The sequence below is a fragment of the Lactuca saligna genome, chromosome 5 (assembly GCF_052625555.1).
Source record: "Lactuca saligna cultivar CGN05327 chromosome 5, ASM5262555v1, whole genome shotgun sequence".
Classification (NCBI taxonomy): Eukaryota; Viridiplantae; Streptophyta; class Magnoliopsida; order Asterales; family Asteraceae; genus Lactuca; species Lactuca saligna.
Window position 1 is genome coordinate 157628427 of NC_136421.1, and position 23153 is coordinate 157651579.

The window sequence follows — 23153 nt, forward strand, 5'->3', positions numbered from 1 at the left end:
ACACTCAACAACTTCTGCACCAGAACCACACAAGGGAAACAACAATAATAACAACAACAACAAGAAGAGAGGGTGGAATAAAGGGAAGGGTGGATCTTCCCAAGAATCCTCGAAGAAACAACAACTAGTTGCCGCAAACGCTGCAACGGTACCTACTACCGTTCCTACAAATCTCTACCCAACAAAGCCTTATGTGGGAAGCCTCCTAAAGTTCACCAAGTGCAATTACCACCACCACGGACCATGTCGAGAAATGCAGTGCTCCAACTGCAACAGAAAGGGACACACTGTCCGTTTCTGCAAGGCCCCCGCAAAACCGATCACTCAAGTTCCCGGTGCTGGTGTAGGCCAAGCATGCTATGGTTGTGGCGAGGTGGGCCACTACAAAAGAAACTGTCCAAAGGCAGCAAATATCGGCGGAGTGGGACGAGTATTAGCTATTGGTCACGAGGAAGCAGTAGCTGATCCTACAGTAGTTGCTAGTACGTTTCTTCTCGATAATTCATATGCATGCATCCTATTTGATAGCGGAGCAGAGAGAAGCTTTGTGAGCCAAAACTTTATTCACTTACTTAAACGTAACCCTAGCATGTTAGAAGAATCATTCACTGTAGAAATGGAAAATAAGAAAACGGAAAACACTAATTGCATATACATGGGTTGTACATTAACTTTAGACGGTCACTCTTTCCCAATCAATCTTATGCCAGTCCAAATAAAAAGTTTTGACGTTATAGTTGGCATGGATTGGTTAAGTCCTCTTCGCGCCGACATCATGTGCTTTGAAAAAGCCGTTCGTCTAAGTCTCCCTAACCATGAAACATTAGTGATCTACGGTGACAAATCAAGTACAAACCTTCGCATCATTTCGTGCATCCAAGCTCGAAAGTGTTTGCGGAAGGATTATCAGGCGTTTCTTGCACACATCGTCGATACAAGCCGAGAGGTAAAGGATATAAACAGCATCCCAGAGGTACGGGATTTCCCCAATATCTTCCCAGAAGAACTACCGGGATTACCACCACAACGCCAAGTCAAGTTCAGAATCGACTTAATTCCAGGGGCTACCCCTGTAGCAAAATCGCCTTATCGTCTGGCACCAGCAGAGATGCAAGAACTTTCCAGTCAGCTTAACGAACTTCACCAAAAAGGATTCATCAGACCAAGTTTCTCACCTTGGGGAGCACCGGTCTTGTTTGTAAAGAAGAAAGATGGATCGTTCCGGATGTGCATCGACTACCGAGAGCTGAACAAACTCACTGTCAAGAATCGTTACCCTCTACCCCGCATTGACGACCTATTTGATCAACTTCAAGGAGCGAGCTACTTCTCAAAGATAGATCTACGATCCGGATATCACCAATTACGAGTGCTAGAAGAAGACGGTCCCAAGGTAGCCTTCCGAACCCGTTATGGACACTACGAATTTGTAGTGATGCCGTTCGGATTAACCAACGCACCAGCAGTATTCATGGATCTAATGAATAGAGTGTCCCGTCCTTACTTGGATCAATTCGTCATCGTATTCATCGATGATATACTTATCTACTCCCGAAGTAAGGAAGAACATAGTCAACACCTACGGAGGGTCTCAGAAACACTACGATCAGAGAAACTCTATGCAAAGTTCTCTAAATGTGAATTTTGGATTCGAAGAGTCGAATTTTTGGGCCACGTTGTTAGCGAAAAAGGGATACACATGGACCCCTCCAAAATTAAGGCCATTAAGAACTGGTCAGCACCAAAGACACCTACTGAGATTCGTTAATTTCTAGGTCTAGCTGCCTACTATCGCAGATTCATAAAGAACTTCTCTAGCATCATGAAACCTCTTACTACATTAACCCAGAAAGGCGTGGTCTTTGACTGGGAAGCAAAACAAGAAAAGGCGTTCCAAACACTGAAACAAGCCTTATGCACCGAACCAATACCATCCCTCCCCGAAGGGATAGAAGATTTTGTAGTGTATTGCGATGCATCAAATCAAGGGATTGGTTGTGTTCTTATGCAACGAGGGAAGGTTATTGCTTATGCCTCCCGTCAGCTTAAGACACACGAAGTAAACTATACGACACACGATCTCGAGTTGGGAGCAGTGGTATTTGCTTTGAAGATCTGGAGACACTACCTGTACGGAACAAAGAGTACTATTTACACCGACCACAAGATCCTTCAACACATTTTCGATCAAAAGGAGCTCAACATGAGACAACGACGATGGGTCGAGTTACTTAATGATTACAAATGCAAGATTCGTTATCATCCTGGCAAGGCCAATGTAGTAGCTGACGCCCTCAGTCGAAAATAATACACTGGTCGGAGAGTCAAATCTCTGAATATGACCATCCATTCCAACTTATCCACACAAATTAAAGAGGCTCAACTGCAAGCTTTACAACCCGAACATGTGACAGGTGAATCCCTGAGAGGAATGGAAAAGAATCTAGAAATCAAGGGTGGCGGAACCTATTATCTAATGGACCGTATCTGGACACCAAGACATGGTGGTTTCAGGGATGTGGTCATGACTGAAACTCACAACACGAGGTATTCTGTTCACCGAGGTTCAGATAAAATGTATTTGGATCTTAAGAAACTATACTGGTGGCCTAACATGAAATAGAGATTGCTACCTTTGTAAGTAAATGTCTTACTTGCGCTAAGGTTAAGGTCGAGTACCAGAAACCTTCAGGATTACTACAACAACCAGAGATACCGGAATGGAAATGGGAACGAATCACTATGGATTTCATAACCAAGTTGCCCAAGACAACAGGTGGACTTGATACCATATGGGTCATCGTCGACAGATTAACCAAATCCACGCATTTTCTACCAATCAAGGAGACTAACAAGATGGAAAGGCTTACAAGAACTTACATAAGGGAAATAGTACGATTGCATGGGGTTCTGATGTCCATTATCTCCGATAGAGATAGTAGATTTACATCAAGGTTCTGCAGTCACTACAAAGTTCCCTAGGGACTAGATTAGACATGAGTACAGCCTACCATCCACAAACAGACGGGCAAAGTGAGAGAACGATACAAACTTTAGAGGATATACTGAGAGCCTGTGTGATTGACTTTGGAAAGGCATGGGATATCCACTTACCTCTTGTCAAATTTTCATACAACAATAGTTATCATACGAGCATAAAGGCTGCTCCATTCGAAGCCCTCTATGGCCGCAAGTGCAGATCCCCTCTGTGTTGGACCGAAGTTGGCGACACACAATTAGCTAAAGGACGAGATACTGAAAGCACTCTCACCGGTCCGGAAATCATACGGGAAACGACAGAGAAGATCGTTCAGATTCGTGAACAGTTGAAAGCATCTAGAGACCAACAGAAAAGCTACGCTGATCAACGGAGAAAACCTTTGGAATTCCAAGTAGGAGACCGTGTTCTATTGAAAGTCTCGCCATGGAAAGGCTTGATACGCTTTGGAAAGCGTGGAAAGCTAAACCCAAGGTACATAGGGCCTTTCGAGATTCTTGCTAGAATCGGCCCTGTAGCCTACAAACTTAATCTACCACGTGAACTTAGTAACATACACCCAACCTTCTACGTATCGAATTTGAAAAAGTGTCTGTCCGATGAGACTCTTGTTATCCCACTCGACAAGATCGAGATCAACGAGAGCCTCAAATTCGTGGAAGAACCGGTAGAAATCATGGACCAAGAGGTCAAACAAACGAAACAAAGTCGCATACCCATCGTGAAAGTCCGTTGGAACGCCAAGCAAGGACCTGAATTCACATGGGAACGTGAAGATCAAATGAAACAAAAGTACCCGCATCTTTTTCTCTGATTCACTTGTATCTTTGTTGCCTTAAATTTCGGGACGAAATTCCCTCTAACGGGGGGATGATGTGACAACCCGATATTTCAACTACATGTAAACGACCTAAAAAGTCAAGTATTGTAACCATGTTAGTTGTAATAAAATTTACTTCGAAAATAAAATATCCAAAAATCACTAATTAAATTACCTATTATGTTACAAGTCATTAAACCGTGATCGTACGTAAAAAGAACGCCCAAATCCGACTTCGTATAAGAAAGTTAGGAATTTTTCAAGTTCGGCTTAACGGCAGACGGCTAAAAACTCGAATCAGAGAAAACTATAATAGGTATAGTTTTACGAGAATACTACAAACTTTTACATACATGGAAATACTATTTCAAGAAGCTACTTTCATATACAATAACGAACGAACATTTTCACACGTAAATCTGTTTTATACTAAGTTTTGTGAGACATTAACTTCACGTACGTTCGAGTTCACATTTCAAGTCCTGTATTATATACCAGAATCCCTTGGAGGGGGAGCATGGTATTTTTGTATAGATCTATACGGGCTTGACAACCCGCGCCCTGACTGTTAGCTACAGTCCACTATTTGGGGTGACAAACGTCAGAACATTCCAACGCCTGAAGAACGTTGTGTATAGGCATTCCTTGTCAATAGTATGGTTATAAAACTCACATAGAGTATTAAAAACACAATGATTTACGGGGTTTTTCAGCCATATTGGAAATTTTATACATACATACATTTACTAGAAACAAACATTGGTTTTGAAAGAAGACTACATTTATACTAGTAGAAAATATAGGATTTTCTAGGAACAAGCAAACAAGGAACAAAAACATTTCATTTCATACAAACATTGTTACTAAATACTTATGAAACTCACCAGCTTAAATGTTGATCTACTCTTTCAAAACTACTTGTATGTCCCAAGGGTTCAGTAATTACAGGTAACAAACGGATTTTGGAGAAAGGACGTTGTGGCGCCAGTTTAATTTCATATTTTGACATCATATTGTAATTCATTTTGAACATGTACACTTTTAAACAATGTAAACTTTCAATTATATATAGACAAAACTGCAAAAATGGTCCCTGTGGTATGCATTTTTTTAGGGTTTTAGTCCAAACCACGACTTTTTTGGATTGGTGGTCCTTTTGAGCTAGTTTCGTTGCGTTTTTAGTCCCTGTGAATAGTGAAATGACTATAATACCCTTGGGGTATTTATTTTCCATTTTTAAATTCATTTTTTTCTAATTTAATAATTATTTATTCATTTTAATTATTAAAAAAATAAGAGGGCCCACCTCTCTCTCTCTCTCTCTCTCTCTAAACTCCACCCCCTCACCCTTCTTCATTTACAACCAAGAATCCTATCCCTTCATATCGCCTTCATAGCCAAATCACTTCAAAAATCCCTAAATCACATTCATATTGGGTTGAAGATCGTGACCTCGATCAAAATTCCTAAATCACATTCAAAAAATCCCTAAATCACATTCATATAAAAAAATCCCTAAATCACATTCATTGCTTCAGTAATCCCACCGTTAAAAATTGTGGCCTCTATCAAAAGTGTGTAAGTAATCACCATAGGTTTACAGTTATCCTCCAGTTGGCTGAATCGATTTGATTCAACTTACAAAACCCGCTGAAGTAGACCCAATTTTCAGATCGATCACTTCCAGCATTCACTTAATCTAAATCTCTATCAATGGAAGATGCTTAGGGGGTACCGAAGGGGCTTTTTAGACATTGAAGATGGCAGCAGTAGAGGAGGCTGAAGACCACAATGAAGATGGCAGCAGTAGAGGAGGGTCGATGTTGTTTGTGTTGGGGTAGTGGGAGCATATGGAACCTCCGTGAGCAAAATCGTCATCATTGAACCACCACATAACACCCACGACGACTTCCTCTCCTTCCTTCTCCGACGACATTCTTTGCAAAAACCCTAATGCAACCTCCCATATAGGGTTATCTCTGAGAACGTAATCCACCTGAGGCGGTGGGCGGATGTTAAGTAATTGGAGTAGATAGAGAGGAGGAAAGAGACGATGGTGGATTTCAGATTCAAACACACATATATCGATTTGAAAATGAAAACATACACATACAAATCGATTTTTGAGCATTGTGTTTATACTTGAGCACTGTGTGTTCTTGAGCACTTGTTCTTAGCAATGTGTGTTTAGATTTAAAAACCAAAAAAATCTAGAGAGATTGAGAATAGGTGTGTGTGAGTGTATTACCATGTATCGAGAGAGAGAGAGAGAGAGAGAGAGATAGAGAGAGAGAGAGAGAAAGAGAGAGAGAGAGGGGGGGGAGGGAGGTGGGTCATGTGTTATTTTTTAATTGTTAAAATGAATAAATAAATAATAAATTTAAAAAAATGAAAGAAAAATGAAAAATAAATACCCCAAGGGTATTATAGTCATTTCAATTTTCAGAGGGACTATTTTCACATACAAACCACTCCAAAAGGACCATGAATCCAAAAAACTCGAGGTTTGGACTAAACCTAAAAAATTTGCATACCACAGGGACCATTTTTGCAATTTTGTCTTATATATATGATGGTTGTATTGCTTTCTTTACTATGTATTCATTTGTTACGTTACCACATGAAGTCATCCACCCCCGAACGTTTCCGCCGTTCCGGTTTGGGGGTGTGACACTCTCTCACTCCCGATACCCTCTCTAAGCCCTATTTTAACCCCCCGAAGCCCCGGTATCATCCCGAGACCCGAAGCGAGTCCCGAAGCCCGAAGATCCCGAGAAGTGTGATTCCCGAGCCGAATCTCTGCCCGCGAGAAGCCGATTTTTGTGAAGATCTTCCAGATCTACCGAAGAATACTACTTCTACAAGCCGTAGTGCTGTCTGATCATCTTCTGATCAAGTGAGTGTGTGGTTACTTTCTTATAACGCATAACTATGAAGTATTTTATACGAAATACATGTTATGTGTATATTTTGTGTTATATGTGTGAATGTATATTCACTTTCTTCTATCTCATAGGTACGATTTATTCTCTATGAAATACGTGTTATGTGTATGTGTCTCATCTGTTGTTTTGGAATATGTATTGAATGAGAATGCTATACATGTTTTAAACTATGTATAAAAAAATATATATTTTTTTATCGACTAATATGTCGGGTAGAGCATGAGTAGATAGTTGTGTGATAATCAGATGAGAGGCCTCGATGTCATTGTAAATCAGTCATCTAGCGGAATTTAGATGACGACCACAGACTTTTCTAGACAGTCCAGTGGAACGCTAGTAGACTCATAACCTATAGGTGTTAATGAACTTGGGTGTTCATTCGCTGGATTTCATCCCCCTCATGGTTGCCTTATTTGACTTATATTGCTGAGGAACCCCCGAAGCATGTGTTGTCGCCCCGATGAAATATTCTTAGACTAGGTCCCTTGTGTTAGTTGTCTTAGGGACGTAAGGTGAGAATAACGGGAATGGATAATTGGATTATTATTGGTTGATGAAATTAAATTAATTATTGTGGGTTGAAAACTCTATATGCTCACCAGGCTCCCAAGCCTGACCCACTCAGTTTTCTTTGCATTATAGGTAATGACACAAAAGTACAAGTTGGTGGACTTGACGAGAGATTTTAGATTATAGATTAGTAGTTATAAATAACTGTTGTAAGGTTTATTTTATATTGTTTATGCTTTTGGTCTGTATCGAACATGACATCCTGGGGTTTTATTATTTAATGAAAATACATTATCTTTGAGAAATATTTTGATAAATGGTTATCATATTTTTGTTTTGGGGAACAAATTCCGCAACAGTTTTCTTTAAATGATTACTCTGATTTTAAAAATACAGCATAAACAAATCGGTCTTTTCTGGCCGTGAAATTGGTGATGTCACACAATTCCCCATAGTTGTTTATTTTGTTATGGCCATTAACAAAAGTCAATGATAATAATTATCAAATGTTGGATTATACTTGCGTAGGTTCGTCTTCACTCATTATCAGTTATATGTTTTTTGTTTCTCGTGTCACAAGTGAAAAAAGACTGAAAGTAGGGTCATCCAACTAATAAAACAAAAATTTATATCTATAAAGAGATCTTTCAACGATTATAAATATTCAAGTGTTTCATTGTTTTTTTTTTCGAACATTTCAATGTCATCAATAATACTAAATCTGTTTCTGTTACTTTATTTTTTTATAGTGCCAACTTTTTTACACCTTTATATGTATATTTTTATATGTTCTCCGCGTTTTACGCGGGTCATAATATAGTTAATAAAATTAAAACAATGACTTTTATGTAGAAAAGTCTAGTTACCTTGGAAATTCTTTTGATAAAGTCTCTAAAGAAATTAACTAAAAAACCCTGGTTATTTAATATTTTATCAGATTAACAAAAAATTATTTTCTTTTAAAATGAAATAAAATATTATTCAATTTTCTTAAAATAATGAGATTCTTCTAATATAAAAAACATTTAAGGTTTTTCTAAATCAGTAATCTGAATTTTAGAGCTAAGAATTGGACCATTCCGATTCCTGAGCTTAGTAGTGCTGATTATTTTTATGGAGAAAAAAGGGTTACAAAAGCTGAAATTTTCATTAAGGTTAATTTTTTGTACCTATTTTGTAGCGTTTAATCATTTTAGCTCCTTACACTTTTAATTCAAGTTATAGTCGAACATAATTTTAATTAAAATTGGTCATTGTGCAATTAAATAAAGGTTTTTTTTCGTCTAAAATATTAGATTAAACCTTATAAACTTTTGTCTTATTACCAAATTTTTTAAAACTAAACTGATTACCAAAGGAGACACCCATACACCTCCTGATGGAATCATTCAGAAGTAAAGCTCCCTCTAAATCAATAACCATTCGATACATCCTCTAAATGATCACTTAACAAATCAAAAGCCTATTAACAGTTTAAAAAACCCTACCTTCTCTTAAACCATTAAGAGATTTGAATCATTGAGCTTACATGCATCAATGTAGAAAGCAACATTCCTCTTGCAATGGCCATGAGTTTTGAGATTTCAACAACCTAATCCTTCTTAAAACAAAGAGTAGTATCATTTAAGGACAAGTAGACAAACATGCACACATAACATAGTTTCTTAAGTTATATTTTGACTACTACTACTACAACCATTACCATTACCATTGCATTCTTCCTAATAACCATTACCACATGAGAAAATTTAACAGATAAGATATCAACTCTTCTTCCTTCATCTACACCCACCATCTTCAGGGTCTCTTTCATCACTGCAATTACAATTATAAATCATTAAATCTTTTTTTTTTTTTTCACATTTACATGCTAATTAAACAATAGATTTATCATTTATATATTTGCAATACGTAAACGCAAAATAATATTCTTTAATCATGTAATAAGCATCATATTCCAAAACGATAGCATTGAACACATTATCGTCAATGTAACTTGTTTAGCTAATGCCTGTTTCATTAATACTTTTATTAATATTATAGTACATTTTTACTTTTTTAAGCTTTCAAACTTTAGGCACAACACTTTTTTATATTATCAGGTTTGGTCCTTATATAGAAAATTACAAAAAATGGTCCTATTCCCTGTAATTTACAGAAAACGTCCATGTGTTAAGAAATTACGAAAATGGTCCCTACTCCCTGTAACTTACAGAAAAAGTCCCTGAGCAGATGTTATCTATAGAAACAGTTCAAGTGTTAAAAAAAAATACGAAAATGGTCCCTACTCCCGGTAATTTACAGAAAAGGTCCATGTGTTAAAAATATACAAAAATGGTCCCTACTCCCTGTAATTTACACCAAAAGTCCCTATGAAGATTTTATTTATAGAAAAAGTCCATGTGTTTAACAAAAACACAAAAACGGTCCCTGCCTAATAGAAAACTTACAGATGTAGAAAATAAATTACAAAAACATTCCCTATAATTTACAGAAAAGGTCTCTATGCAGATTTGTTTTTTGCAGAAACAGTCCATGTATAGTTTTGTAATACAAAAATGGTACCTGCCTAATAGAAAATTTACAGATCACCAGGTTTGATCCCTGTAGAAAATAAACTACAAAAGCATTCCTTGTAATTTACATAAAAGATCCCTACACATATTTTTTTTTTACAGAAACAGTCCATGTATCGTTTTGTAATAGAAATAACTAGAGTGATATTACTATTACCCCACATAATCTGTAAATTTTCTATTAGGCAGGGACCATTTTTGTAACTTCTATAACAAAACTATACTTCAAACTTTTTTTTTTACTAATCACTTTTTTCTTATCAAGATAATACGCTTTAAATATTCTAACGAATTATAGCAGTGAAATGAAAAGTGAAAAGTGCTTGTATTCTAATTTTGTAAAACTTTCAAATTAAAATATATTCAAAATTTCAAATACAAATAAACAAAAGTACATTGGTATTATGAATTTATGATGTGATCCAATACCTGTGTTCAATTCAAGCATCTTCTGGAGGCTCCTGTTGTTGCTGTTGAGGCCACATAGGCTGAGCCATATAAGGCCTAGGCTGCTGTCCATACATCGCCTGAGGATCCACCGGCTTCCCCATATACATCCCTGAACCACCAACCTGTGGTGGCGGCATATAGTAATACGGTAGACCCTCAGTGGGCCCCCCAACCGGAAGTGGCCCACCTCTAGGAATCGTGGAAGCAATCACCTCATCTTTCAAATCCTCACGTGGAACAATATCAACCAAAAAATCAAAAATATCAGTTCGTGTAATAGCAGCAGCAATATCATTCTTCTGAAGTGTCCTCCTTTTATTCTCTTCAGTATGATTCCATGACCTTAAAGTCAACTCAAGAATGAACATCTCACAAGCACGTGCAAAAATCACAGGTGCTTCTGCAGATATCATGCGAACATCTTCATCTGCTTTCATGATTTTCTTGATTCGGGCTAAAGGAAGAGAGTGGTTTTTGAAATCGGTTGTTTGTTCGATTTCTTGGTATTGATTTGTCCAAAAGTTTTGGAGTTGTTGGTGGAGTTGTTGTTGTTGTTGTTGGTGGATGTGTTGGTAGGCGAGTTGTTGTTGGGCAAGTTGGGCAGGGGGGGAAGGGAGACCCGAGGTTTGGGAGGGCTGCCCGGGGGCAGGGGGGACAATGCCCATCATTTGGTTTGGAGGTGGGTATGGGGGCATGGTGTAGGGCATTTGGGCAGAGGTGTTCACTGTGTTCATCCCTTGGGCCTGCCCGTGGCCTTGTTGATCCATTTTCGGAATACCTTGAGGGTAGAAAAGTAATTTTCATTGGTTAGAAGAATGGGGTAGAAAAGTAATTTTGATTGATTAGAAGAATGGGATTGTATGGATACTAAAAGAATATTTGGAAAAGGAATGATATATGAGTGTAAGAACAGATTGATGTTTATGGTAATTTATTAAAAGAAAGTAACTTTACATCTTTACGCAACTTTTTACAAATTTGCCCTTGTTGTTTATTCCTTCAATTTCCCCAACTGTGGCGACATTTTTTAAAAGAGCTTTTAAACATCAGTTATACAGATAATAATTTACTCAATTGGGCCCAATGGGTTTTTTTTCCTTTAATGTTTCAATATAATGTTATAAATGTTGGACAAAATTTGCCTCTTATAGAATGTGGAAGTCAAGGTATAAATATAATCAACCTTTAGGGCTTAGTATGATCGAATTGTTACAAAAAAATCAATAATTGTAGGTAAGCATGATATATTTATGATGAAGAAATTAAGAGGTGTAAAATCAAAAACAGGAAACCCCAAATATACACACCTGAAATTCATTTTTTTTTGTTTTTCCATCTTTGAAATGAACAGTCATGGTGGATAGAATAAAGCTAGTATAACTTTGGTAATCTCCCTTTGAGAAATATTAAGATTTGAAGGTTGCTAAAACTTAGAAAAAATTTTTTATAAAGAAAGCTTTCATTTAGTGAGAGTATTGAGTAGCGATCTTAAAGTTACATTTATGAAAAAAAAAGTGTATTGATCAACAAAAAGTCACTTTATGAAATCAAAGATCAAGAATCCCTATCAAATATGAAGATCTAACCACAAAAAACTAAAAAGCATCAAATTGAAATCAAATGCAAGGTGACTTCAATAATTTTTTTAGTTTATGTACCTTAAAACCAAAACCTTACCTACTTAAAATGAGAGCTGACACAAAATAGAAAAAGAAGCAACAGCTTAGAAGCAATTCCGACAAAGAATAACAATGGAAAAACTCATGCTTGTATAAATGCTCTAAAACTGTGATGTTCGCTATACTAAGCTCTCCTTGTTACAATGGCATGATCAACAAAAGACACCACTGTACTTTCACCCTTTAAACAGAGTAATCCCATCAACAAAAATAGGTATCATCAAAGACAATAGGAAACGGAAAAACAGAGTAATTCCATCGGAAAAGTAAGTTCTTTTAGTAAAAAATCAGATGAAGTTTGTACTTTCCGTTTTTAATTCGGTTAACCTAGGTAAAGAATGAATGACATATTAAAGAGTGAAATGAAGAACAATTTTATAGAAACAAATACAGAATGATCTATACCTAATTTGTCTAGTAACTAATTTTGGTATCTATACCACATACCACCAGCACTCTTTAACCTTTGAGGCTATAATATTGAAATATGCCTCTTTACCAGTATAATATTTATAAAAACATACATGACGATAAAAAAAGGGCACATGTTCATCACATATCACGCTCAGACGCAAATGATAAAACTATTACATACCTCGTGTTCAATTTAGTTGCTTCAAGCTACTCGGATCAAACCCTAAAAAAGCTAATCCAGTGGAAGAAATTCAGAGAAAATTCTGAAAATAAGAGCAGATCGAGTTGAATTATAAAACTTTCCTGTGATGAATTGAATAACTTAACGAAATAGAGATCAAACCTCTTGTCTGATATTTAATTCGTAGCGAAGTATGAGAGAGATGGATCAGCTAGGGTTTGGAAGTGGGACAGCGAACTTGATCGAAAAAGGAAGTGAGTAATGACGCAAATACCTAATACGCTCTCTGACCGTATTTATAGACCGGAAAAAACGCATTAGAAAAAGGAAAAAGAAGAAAAACATTAGTTAAAAATGTCTCATTGCTTCGTTAATACAATCGATTTGATTTGTTGTACAACTAAACAAATTAAATTTATTTTGAGGTAATGTTATTTTTGATTTATTTTTTTTAAACAACTTTGTTTTCTATGGTTTTTCCAAAAAAATAAATAGTAAACTTTTTTCGGTGTGGACCAATTTTCTACGGTTTTTCAAAATAAACTGTAATTTGTAATACCATCTTCGTAGCCCCACAAGAAATAGGGTCCGAGCAAAAAAAATGCTTAAAAACGTCATTTTGAGTCTTTTCTTGGTATGAACCAATTTCTTAGTGGAGCTTTCGATATTTAAACGCTACATGAAATAGCTTTTGGATTTGAAGCGTTTTATTTAAACTAAACGCTAGAAGCTTGTAGTGTCAAACAAGACTTTTTGTTCAAAATTGAGTGTTTTGTCAAACGCTTCTAAGCTAGAAGCTCTCAAACGCTACTAAACGCTTTGTGCCGAACATGCCTAAGACCGATCAAAACAACATCCTTTTGAGCATTTCTCAATTTCGAACCTCATTATAAATTAGGACTACAAAATAAGAAGGAAACTAAAAAAATGCTCAAAACAACAATTTTCTTCTCGTAAAATGCTCATTTGTGAAATATTAATTAATTTAATTAACAAAAAAAATATATATATATACACTCTAACACCTATTTCTATTGTCGATTTCTAAATGGGAATAGAAAGATACTGAGAAATACTGAAATACTCAATTGGACCGTAAAATATCATTAAAAAAAAGACTAAATTGCAAAAATGGTCTGCATGTTTAGCCGGAAATTATTACTTTGGTCCAAAAAGTTTTAGACTAACATCACTAATCCAAATTGAAATCTTTATTGAGGTTTTGGTCAAAGTTTTTTGAAAATCCTTAAAATGACAATTATACCCTTATTTTTATCTTTTCATTTTTCTTTTTTTCATTTATGTATTTATAAGAAAATCAAAAATAAAAATCTTACATCACTCTTATTATCCTACCACACCCACCATTTCTTTAACATATTTTCCTTCTTCATCCGTTTATCTCCTCCCAACAACATAACCACTACCTATTGGAAGAATCAGAACGTTGACACCACCAAACATGATGGAAAATTAGAACACTGACACCACCACCACCTTTCAAAAATTTAGAACGTGTGACAACCCGATATTTCGAGACAATGTAATGTAAAACCAATCAAATTTGGGTCAAAATATAACGTTCCTAAAATCTTATTTGGGTTAAATAAAGTAGTAGGAATCGTATCAAGGTTTCCAAGCATATAAAGAACACTAAAATCCGAGTTATAACGAAGAAGTTATGACCAACCGAAGATTCTCGGCAAAAACCGGCAGTACTGATAGACGTAAAACGCGAAGTTTCAATACAATAGTTTTTGGCCTTAGACATCTAAATGAAATTTTTAGATGTCATCAAACCGTAAACGTACATAAAAAGAACGTCCAAATCTGACTTCGTATGAGGAAGTTGTGATTTTTCTAAGTTACAAATATAACAGTAGACAACTAAAAACTCGAATCGGAGATCGAGTGACTTTTGGCCGAAATGACCTAAACAAGAATTGAAGGTCTCGTCAATGGTATTTCAGCGGTAAAAAGTCTGGCAAAAACCAACGTCAGATAAAGAAGTTATGAATTTTTAAAGAAATTCCTTAATCACGTCATTTTAATAAATAAATAATAAAAATAATTTCGGAATTTGCCAACGGAATCTAAACGAAAGTTGTAGATCGTAGTCTCACCTTCGCGGGGATATAAAGAACGTCGAAAACGGAGTTCGTATGAAGGAGATATGAATTTTAGAAGTTTAATTAAAATAAATATAAAAATAATTATTTATTCTTGGTAATATCCGAAGGGGAGTCAGCGGATAGGGTCGATGTACGCGCCGCGTACTCTCGTACGCCTCGCGTACTCGAATGAAGGGCCTCGGATCGTCCACGTCGCCCTATGCGAAGCTACCGACCCGTCCCATCCGACCCGTCCCGTCCGAAGTGCGTAAGCGATGACGCACGGGTACGCGCTGCGTACGCCCGTACGCCCCGCGTACGGAGGCAGTTCAGCCCCCTATAAAAGGGATGCGAGCCTTTCCGAAAAATTTGCTCATTTCCTCTCTTTCTCTTACGATCTTGCCTCGATTTCCGTGCCCGTTCAAACCCGAAGCTCTGGTCTTTTTGCTCAAGTCCCGAGGGTCAATTTTACTCCCGAGATTCCCGAGAATCCCGAGAAAAATCCGTTTCCCGAGACGAAACTCTGCCTGGTTTTCCATCTCGCTATCTTCAAACTTCCAAGTGAGTTCATACCCCTTAATTAATGTTTTAAACTACTTTTAAATGTTTCATGGGGGGGGGGGGGGGGATACAAGTAGAATCATGCTAGGATTATATCAATCGCATGCGATTAATAAGTAGAATTACGCTAGTTACTACATCAATCACATGTGATTAATATACAACATTCAAAAGATTGGCTACTCATTAGCCGTCTTACCAAACAGTTTCCTTCAAATAACTTTTTACAAACATTTTATATGTTTTAAACTCTTTTTTTTACACTGTACAGCTTACTTCGTACATTACCTTTCAAACTTAGTTACAACTGTGCTTCAAACAAATGTTTCCTTATACTTAAACTGTTTTATTAGACTTATGCCTTCAAATTGTTTTATAGATTGACATCAAGTCGATCTTTCCTTAAAATAATACTTATATTTCAAATGTCTTGCAAAACTTATTTATGCTTTTATATTATTGCATGCCTCTATATGTATAGTTATATAAGAAATGTTTAAAAGACTTAGGAAGGCTATCCACCCTATTTCCTTTTCACGCCTTGAGATGTGGTCTGGTGGGATATTGGGTATTCATCCGAAAGTCGTTTAAATATTAGTTATATATCATGTGTACATATATAGTCATAAAAGGTCTTTCCAGTTCATCCCAGGCCCTTAGTTAGTAAGGGTATACATACATGACCATACGTACCAGTTAGACTGCTAGTAAACTACCATATGGGTAGTTTAGGAAGATGCTAGAACCGTTACTAGAACGCGATATCATACAATGAGTCAGTTCATTCATGAGCCAATACTTTCTAGAACATTACATATACAACTATACTAGAACAAGAAACATTACCCTTACATTAATACGTTAACGATTGTGATCCACTGTATCGGAGCATGCCTTAAATGTCATGGCCCGAGTTGTAGCCAGAATTCTCTTGGAGGGAGAGCGTTGAGTTTGCGTATAGATCTATACTGGATTGACTATCCTACACCTTGCTGCTAGCTACAGTGGGACCAACAGGTCTGCGGGTGCCAAACGTCATAACTTATTTTTTGACTATACGTTGTCGTTGTTACCAGTCGATAGTATGGTGCAATTTATCACATGATACCTTAATATAAATCCGGTTTAAGGTAGTTAGTACGGCAGTAGTTCCTATAAAACAAAACTACATTACTATAATGATTTACCCATTACATATTTAGTGATAACCTCACTTAAACTTTAATGTACAAACTATATTTTGTTAAAAGATAGTTACACTTGGGTAAATTACACACTTTTACGACAAACGAGTATGCAAAACAGTTAAGCCTTGGTAGAAGGCTACTTTAATAGAAAATATAGGTTTTTCTGAGATTCAAACTTCTACAAACACTTACAAACCTTTACATACCTTTTACAAACTTATGCTTGATACATGTTCAAACATTTTTGGATGACAAATACCGACACTAAAATACTTATGAACTCACCAGCTTAATGCTGATAAACTCTTTCAAAATAACTTGTATTCTCAGGTCATCAGTAGACAGGTACCGAGGCCAGCTTTTGAGAAGATGGAGCGTATCCAAGACTCATCTTATTATTTTGATTTACGTTATTTTTGGTGTCTATAATGTACATATGACACTTGTATTAAAATTTTATATTTAATGAAATGGATGATGTTGTTTGCTTATTTACATTTACTGTGTTGTGATACGTTACATGACGTCCTCCGCCCCAGAACATTTCCGCCGTTCTCGGTTTTGGGGTGTGACAGAACGCAACCACAACCACCATCCTCACACCATATTTTCGTCGTCAGATGCATTAAAACCCTAGAGCAACTAAAGGCATCAAAACCGTAAGGTCATTATCATATGTAACCTAGTGTAACCTTTATCGTCGTCGTTATTTCGTTCAGACAATCTTCTGATAGAGGGAGAGAGGCATCGTTGTCGGATCTAGAACATCATTGACTACCTTCTCTAACGTTGTCTGAAACCACAAGTCGTCGATGCTACTAGGGTTATCAGAGTCGTTACCGATTCCTTTTGAGTATATTGTCACAAATTTGGTTTGTTGTCATCGTCATAGATCTGGAAGATCGTTGTCATCTTCGCAAATCTGGAACATCTTTGTTGAGATCTCTAGTAACTCTGTCGATATTATCATTCGTTTTCTTTGGTAGTGGAACCCCAAGATCTCTAGGAAAAGGACAACGAGCTGCAAAGTCGACTTCATATTTCTCATTATCTGAAGACAACATTAAGCTACGAGCTAAAGAAACCCCCGACAATTCTCAACAAATATTTAAGGCGGCAGAGAAATGCATGGCACCAACAAAGTCGACGTTGGAAAAAAAAAACGAGGGTTTTCCTGTCGCAGGTTTTCCGGGAGGTGGTGGTTGTGGTGTTAAACTATGGTGGTGGTGGTGGAGTTAACTTGTGATGGAGGAGTTCATATTTTCTAGCGGTGGTGGTGTTCATATTTTTCGACAGTGGTGGTGTTCATATTTTTCGGTAGTGGGTATTATAGTTGAAGATGGAGAGAGAGAGAGAGAGAGAGAGAGAGCATGAAGATGGGGTGAGGTGGGGTAGGGGTATATATATATATATTTTTTGTTTTTTTGTTTAATTTTTAATCAGGAATATATAAAATTAACAAAAAAAATGAGAAAAAAAAGTACTAAGGGAAAACCTGCCATTTTATACATTTTCAAAATATTTTGGACCAAAACCGCAATAAACAACTGATTTTGGAACAATTATGCTAGTCCAAAACTTTTTGGACCAAAGTGATAATTTTCAAAAAATACATGGATAGTAGATTTCATGGTGTGCCAGTATCCATTATCTCGGATCGAGATAGTAGATTCACCTCAAGGTTCTGGCAGTCGCTGCAAAGAGCTCTAGGAACGAGACTAGACATGAGTACTGCGTATCACCTACAAACCGACGACCAGAGTGAGAGAACCATACAAACCCTAAAAGATATGTTGAGAGCTTGCGTAATCGATTTTGGCAAGTCATGGGACACCCATTTACCATTGGTCGAGTTTTTGTACAATAATAGCTACCACACTAGCATCAAGGCTGCCCCGTTCGAAGCCCTCTACGGCCGTAAGTGCATATCACCTCTGTGTTGGGCTGAAGTGGGTGGCACACAACTAGCAAGAGGAAAAGCAACGAACAACACTTTCACTGGGCCAAAAATCATAAGAAAAACTACGAAGAAGATTGTGCAGATCCGGGAACGACTGAAGGCATCAAGGGACAGACAAAAGAGTTATGCGGATAAAAGACGGAAACCCTTGGAATTCCAGGTTGGAGATCGCGTCCTATTAAAAGTCTCGCCCTGTAAAGGATTAATACGTTTTGGAAAACGTGAGAAACTGAACCCAAGGTACATCGGACCATTCAAGATCCTTGCCAGGATCGGTCCGGTGGCTTACAAACTTCGATTACCTCAGGAACTCCACAACGTACACCCTACCTTTCACGTATCAAACCTAAAGGAGTGTTTGTCCGATGAGACTCTTGTCATCCCTCTGGATGAAATTGAAATAAATGAGAATCTCCAATTCGTAGAAGAACCAGTAGAGATCATGGATCGGGAAATAAAAGGAACTAAACAAAGCAGCATACCTATTGTAAAGGTCCGCTGGAACGCCAAGTGAGGACCTGAATACACCTGGGAAGGCGAGGATCAGATGAAACAAAAGTACCCGCATCTTTTTCCTAACCCGTAAACTCTGTCTTAGATTAAATTTCGGGACAAAATTCCCTCTAACGGGGGGATGATGTGACAACCCTATATTTTTCCAAAGCAATGTAACCCTCAAAAGTCAAATACAACGAAACTATTTGGAATCAACGAAATTAACCTAAAAAATAAAGTGTTCAAAAATCTAAATTTGGGATGCATCAAATGTTAGATATTGTGCGAAGGTTTCCAAAAACATAAAGAACGTTCAAAACCGGGTTATAATGAAGAAATTATGACCACTCAAATATTCACGACACACCCTGTAAAACATTATTAAACGTAAAAAGTGAAATTCCAATAAAATGCACTTTAGCCTTAAGTATCTAAACAAAAGTCGTAGATTACGTTAAACAGTGAACGTGCATAAAAAGATCGCCCAAATTGGACCTCGTATGAAGAAGTTACGAATTTTCTATGTTTCGTAACAGTAGTAGAGAGCTAAAAACTCGAATTAAAAATCGAACGATTTTTAGCTAACACAACCTAAACGAGAATTGAAGGTCTCCACAACAGGAGTAAGATGATGAAAAGACAGACGAAATCAGGCGTCAGATAAAGAAGTTATGAATTTTTAACGGACTTTAGCAGTCCCGGCCTACTAAAAGCATAACATTAAAAATAAAGTCAAAACTAGCCGACGGAGTTTAAATGAAAGTTGTAGAGCATAGCCTCACGTATGCGTGGATATAAAGAACGCGAAAAACAGAGCCCGTACGCGAAAGTTACGAAATTTAGAAGATTAAAGCCTGAATTACGCCCAACGTAATTTAAGAATACGCCTAGCGTACTCAGGTGCAGTGTCGAGTCCCATCGGCTAGCAGACTCTACGCTTAGCTAGACTCGAGTCATAAGCCATGACGCAAATTTACGCCCAGTGTACTCTGGTAGTACGCCCAATGTACTCCCACTTTCAACCCTATAAGTAGAGGGCATGAACTCCGGGTTTTGGCACACTTTTCTCAAACTCTCTCTCTTTCACTCACTTGTGAGCTCCAGAGGCCATCTCGACACCCTCGGTTCCATACCCGAGCCCCCTGGCGAAGGTTCTACGCTACCAAGATCACCGAGAAGCTCGAAGACGCAGCTTTCCGCAGTTGAAGTTTTGCTCGATTCTAGTCTCACTCTCTTCAAACCGAACAAGTGAGTTTATACCCCTACTTTTCATGTCTTTTCATGTTTTAGGGGGGGGGGGGGGGGAATACAAGTACAATACAAGAAAACGTATCGTTTATATAGATATAAATACAATTTCTATCTTATTATTATTCAATATTAACATTTTACTTTACGTAAAAAGTTAGTATTTCACCGAGTTATTTCTACCAAATGGAACACACTTTCTGAAAAACTATAATGGGTATAGTCTACGAGTTATTCATACATTCTTACGTAAACATCTTGAAAAACGAAATACTTTCATATGAAGTGAAATAAAGACTTGCTTATCGTAAATCTATTTATACTAAGTGTCATGAGATATCCAACTTCAACGTACTCTCAAATATGCATTTCAAGTCCTGTATTATAAACCATAATCTCTTGGAGGGAGAGTGTGATACTTGTGTATAGATCTATACGGGATTGACAATCCCGCACCTAAACTGTTAGCTACAGTTAGACCGGCAGGTCTGGGGTGACAAAAAGTCATAACACTACAACACCTGAAGAATGTTGTTATAGGCGGTCTGTTTTAATAGCATGGTTATAAGACTCACACGGAAGTATAAAAACAAGCTTGATTTACGAAACTCATGAATGCATTCAGGTTTTACATTATTTTGAGTGTACATTCATCCTTATCATTTAGGTACGAAAGATACTAACGCCCTCCAACTTTTGAGAGTTTTTCAAACTATATGTGGAAAATATGGGATTTTATGGAAACCGCATTCATTTGTTTTCTTCTAAAAAGACATACTTTTTTAGTACAAAAACACTTATGAACTCACCAACTTTATTGTTGACACTTTTTCGAAACTACTTGTATTTCTCAGGGAGTCAGTAATATAGGTAACTACCAAGTTTTGAAGAAGGAACGCTAAGGCGTCTAATATCAAACATTTTAAATCATCATATTTGTAATATTCTTTTGGAAACATGTATTACGCAACAATGTACGTTTTTGTTATATAAATGATGGTTGTGTTACTTTCTTTATGATATTCAATTGTTATGGTACTACGTGAAGTCACCCAACCCCGAATGTTTCCGCCATTCTGGTTTGGGGGTGTGACACCTCACCTAATTATCATCACCTATCTCTCATCATTTTATTTCATCACACATCAACTATTCATCTACCCATGTTTTATCCCAACATATTTGTAGATATAAAATAAATATATAGTTTAAATCATTTAAAACATGTATAAAATCATTCATCCAACATAGACAGCAAGTATCCAGATAATATGCATACATGACACGTAATTTATATAAAATACTTCATATCTATGTGTAAGATGAAAGTAACTATGCACTCACTTGAAAAAGTGGTGATTCCGAACTCAGACAGCGCTTCGCTTCTTAAAAATAATTTCCTTCGATGAAACAGCAGGTTTTATAGAAAATCGGGATTTGCTTGGAGAAGCGTTCCCAAGCTGAAAAGCTCTCCTTCTCAGAGCCGTCGAGCACTTCGGGGCTTCCGCCTCGTGCTAGGGAGGTTCCCTAGACTTTTCGGGGCTAGAGAGAGGTTCTAGAGAGAGAGTAAAGAGAAGAAAGAATGGGAAAGGTGTGAAGAAAATGAGAGTGGAAGAGGTTCTATTTATAGGGTGAAATATGGCTGAACTTGGTGCCACATGTCACCATCTGGTGGCAAGACTTGGAGAGAAAGCAATGGCCAAGATTGCGCCACGTCACCTATTTTCGCACAGCACACTTCCGACTTTTAAAATCCGTATCTTTCACATACTAGCTCTGTTTTTGACGTTCTTTTTATCCACACGTAGGTAAAAATAAGATCTACATCTTTTATTTTGACTCGTTGGCTAATTCTCGACTGATCTTAAATTTAACAGTACGAGAAAATTAGATTGTTAAATGACCGCGAAAAATTCGCAACTCCTTCATACAGACTCCATTTTCGTCTGTATTTTTATCATTGAGTTCCTATTAATGAGACCTTCAACTCTCATTTAGGTCGCGTAAGCCAAAAACCGCTCAAACTAAAATTCGAGTTTTGGGTCGTGCATTGCTAAGTGAAATCTTAGAAAAATCATAACTTCCTCATACGAAGTCAGATTTGGGCATTCTTTTTATGGACACTCTCAGGTTAACATATTCTATGACTTTAATTTAGATCACTAAGGCTAAAATTTGCTCTATCATAAAGTCACTATTTACGTCTCCCCGGTGCCGTGCCGGTTCCGTCGCGAAACTTCAACGTGTCATAACTTCTTCGTTATAACTTGGATTTCAGCGCTCTTTATATGTACGGAACCCTTGATACATATTCTACAACTTGGTTAAGATTATTTATTCTAAATTAGCTTTTGTCGAAAAGTCATTTTCGACCCCTATTATCTCTAAATTGACTAACCCGGATCTACGGGCGTTACAATTATCCCCCCCTTAGGATAATTACGTCCCGGAATCATCAACGAAACAGTGCTCACATGATGACTCCATATGTTATCCCTTCATCCTATGTAATAACCGTAACTTTCATGTTTCTTCGAACGAGTATCTAACTCCAAGACTTCCTGACTGCAGGCGGTGCCCGATCTTGGACCCGCTCTCTATCTCATGTTAGATTTCCAATCATAATCTTTATGTCGCGATCTCAATATATATTGGAGACTCTTTCTTCAACAAACTTGAGATAAGTTTCTTCCTTCGATTATCATAATAGACCGACGGGTCATGTTCTACTAACCTCTCATCGTATGATGCATTTCTTGGACTCAGGTCTTTTAGAGTCAAATTCCAGAACAGACTATACCTTCCTTCATGTTCTAATCACATCTTAAAAGGTAGTGTTTCTAGCTACAAGCAACTATCGCGATACATCTGCTGATCGCTTTGATTATCTTTTATTTCAATCTTCCGACTTAAGTTAAATGTTACATCAAACTTGGTTCTCTGAACCACGTAACATACTCATCGTAGTCAAACTCAATTAGATATGATACTAGGGTCGGAATAACAATCATCTTCTTA

General features: G+C 37.1%; 1 protein-coding gene across 1 annotated transcript; it reads right to left on the reverse strand.

Annotated features, from left to right (window-relative positions):
• Positions 1 to 8846: 8846 nt before the first annotated feature.
• On the reverse strand, positions 8847 to 12890 carry LOC144996995 (nuclear transcription factor Y subunit C-3-like). The gene is made up of 4 exons (XM_078956808.1): positions 12736 to 12890; positions 12574 to 12655; positions 10279 to 11077; positions 8847 to 9088 (listed from the first exon to the last, which is right to left on the reverse strand). Exon 3 carries the CDS (start codon positions 11064 to 11066, stop codon positions 10290 to 10292), a length of 777 nt encoding a protein of 258 aa, XP_078812934.1. The 5' UTR covers positions 11067 to 11077; positions 12574 to 12655; positions 12736 to 12890; the 3' UTR covers positions 8847 to 9088; positions 10279 to 10289.
• Positions 12891 to 23153: the final 10263 nt, after the last annotated feature.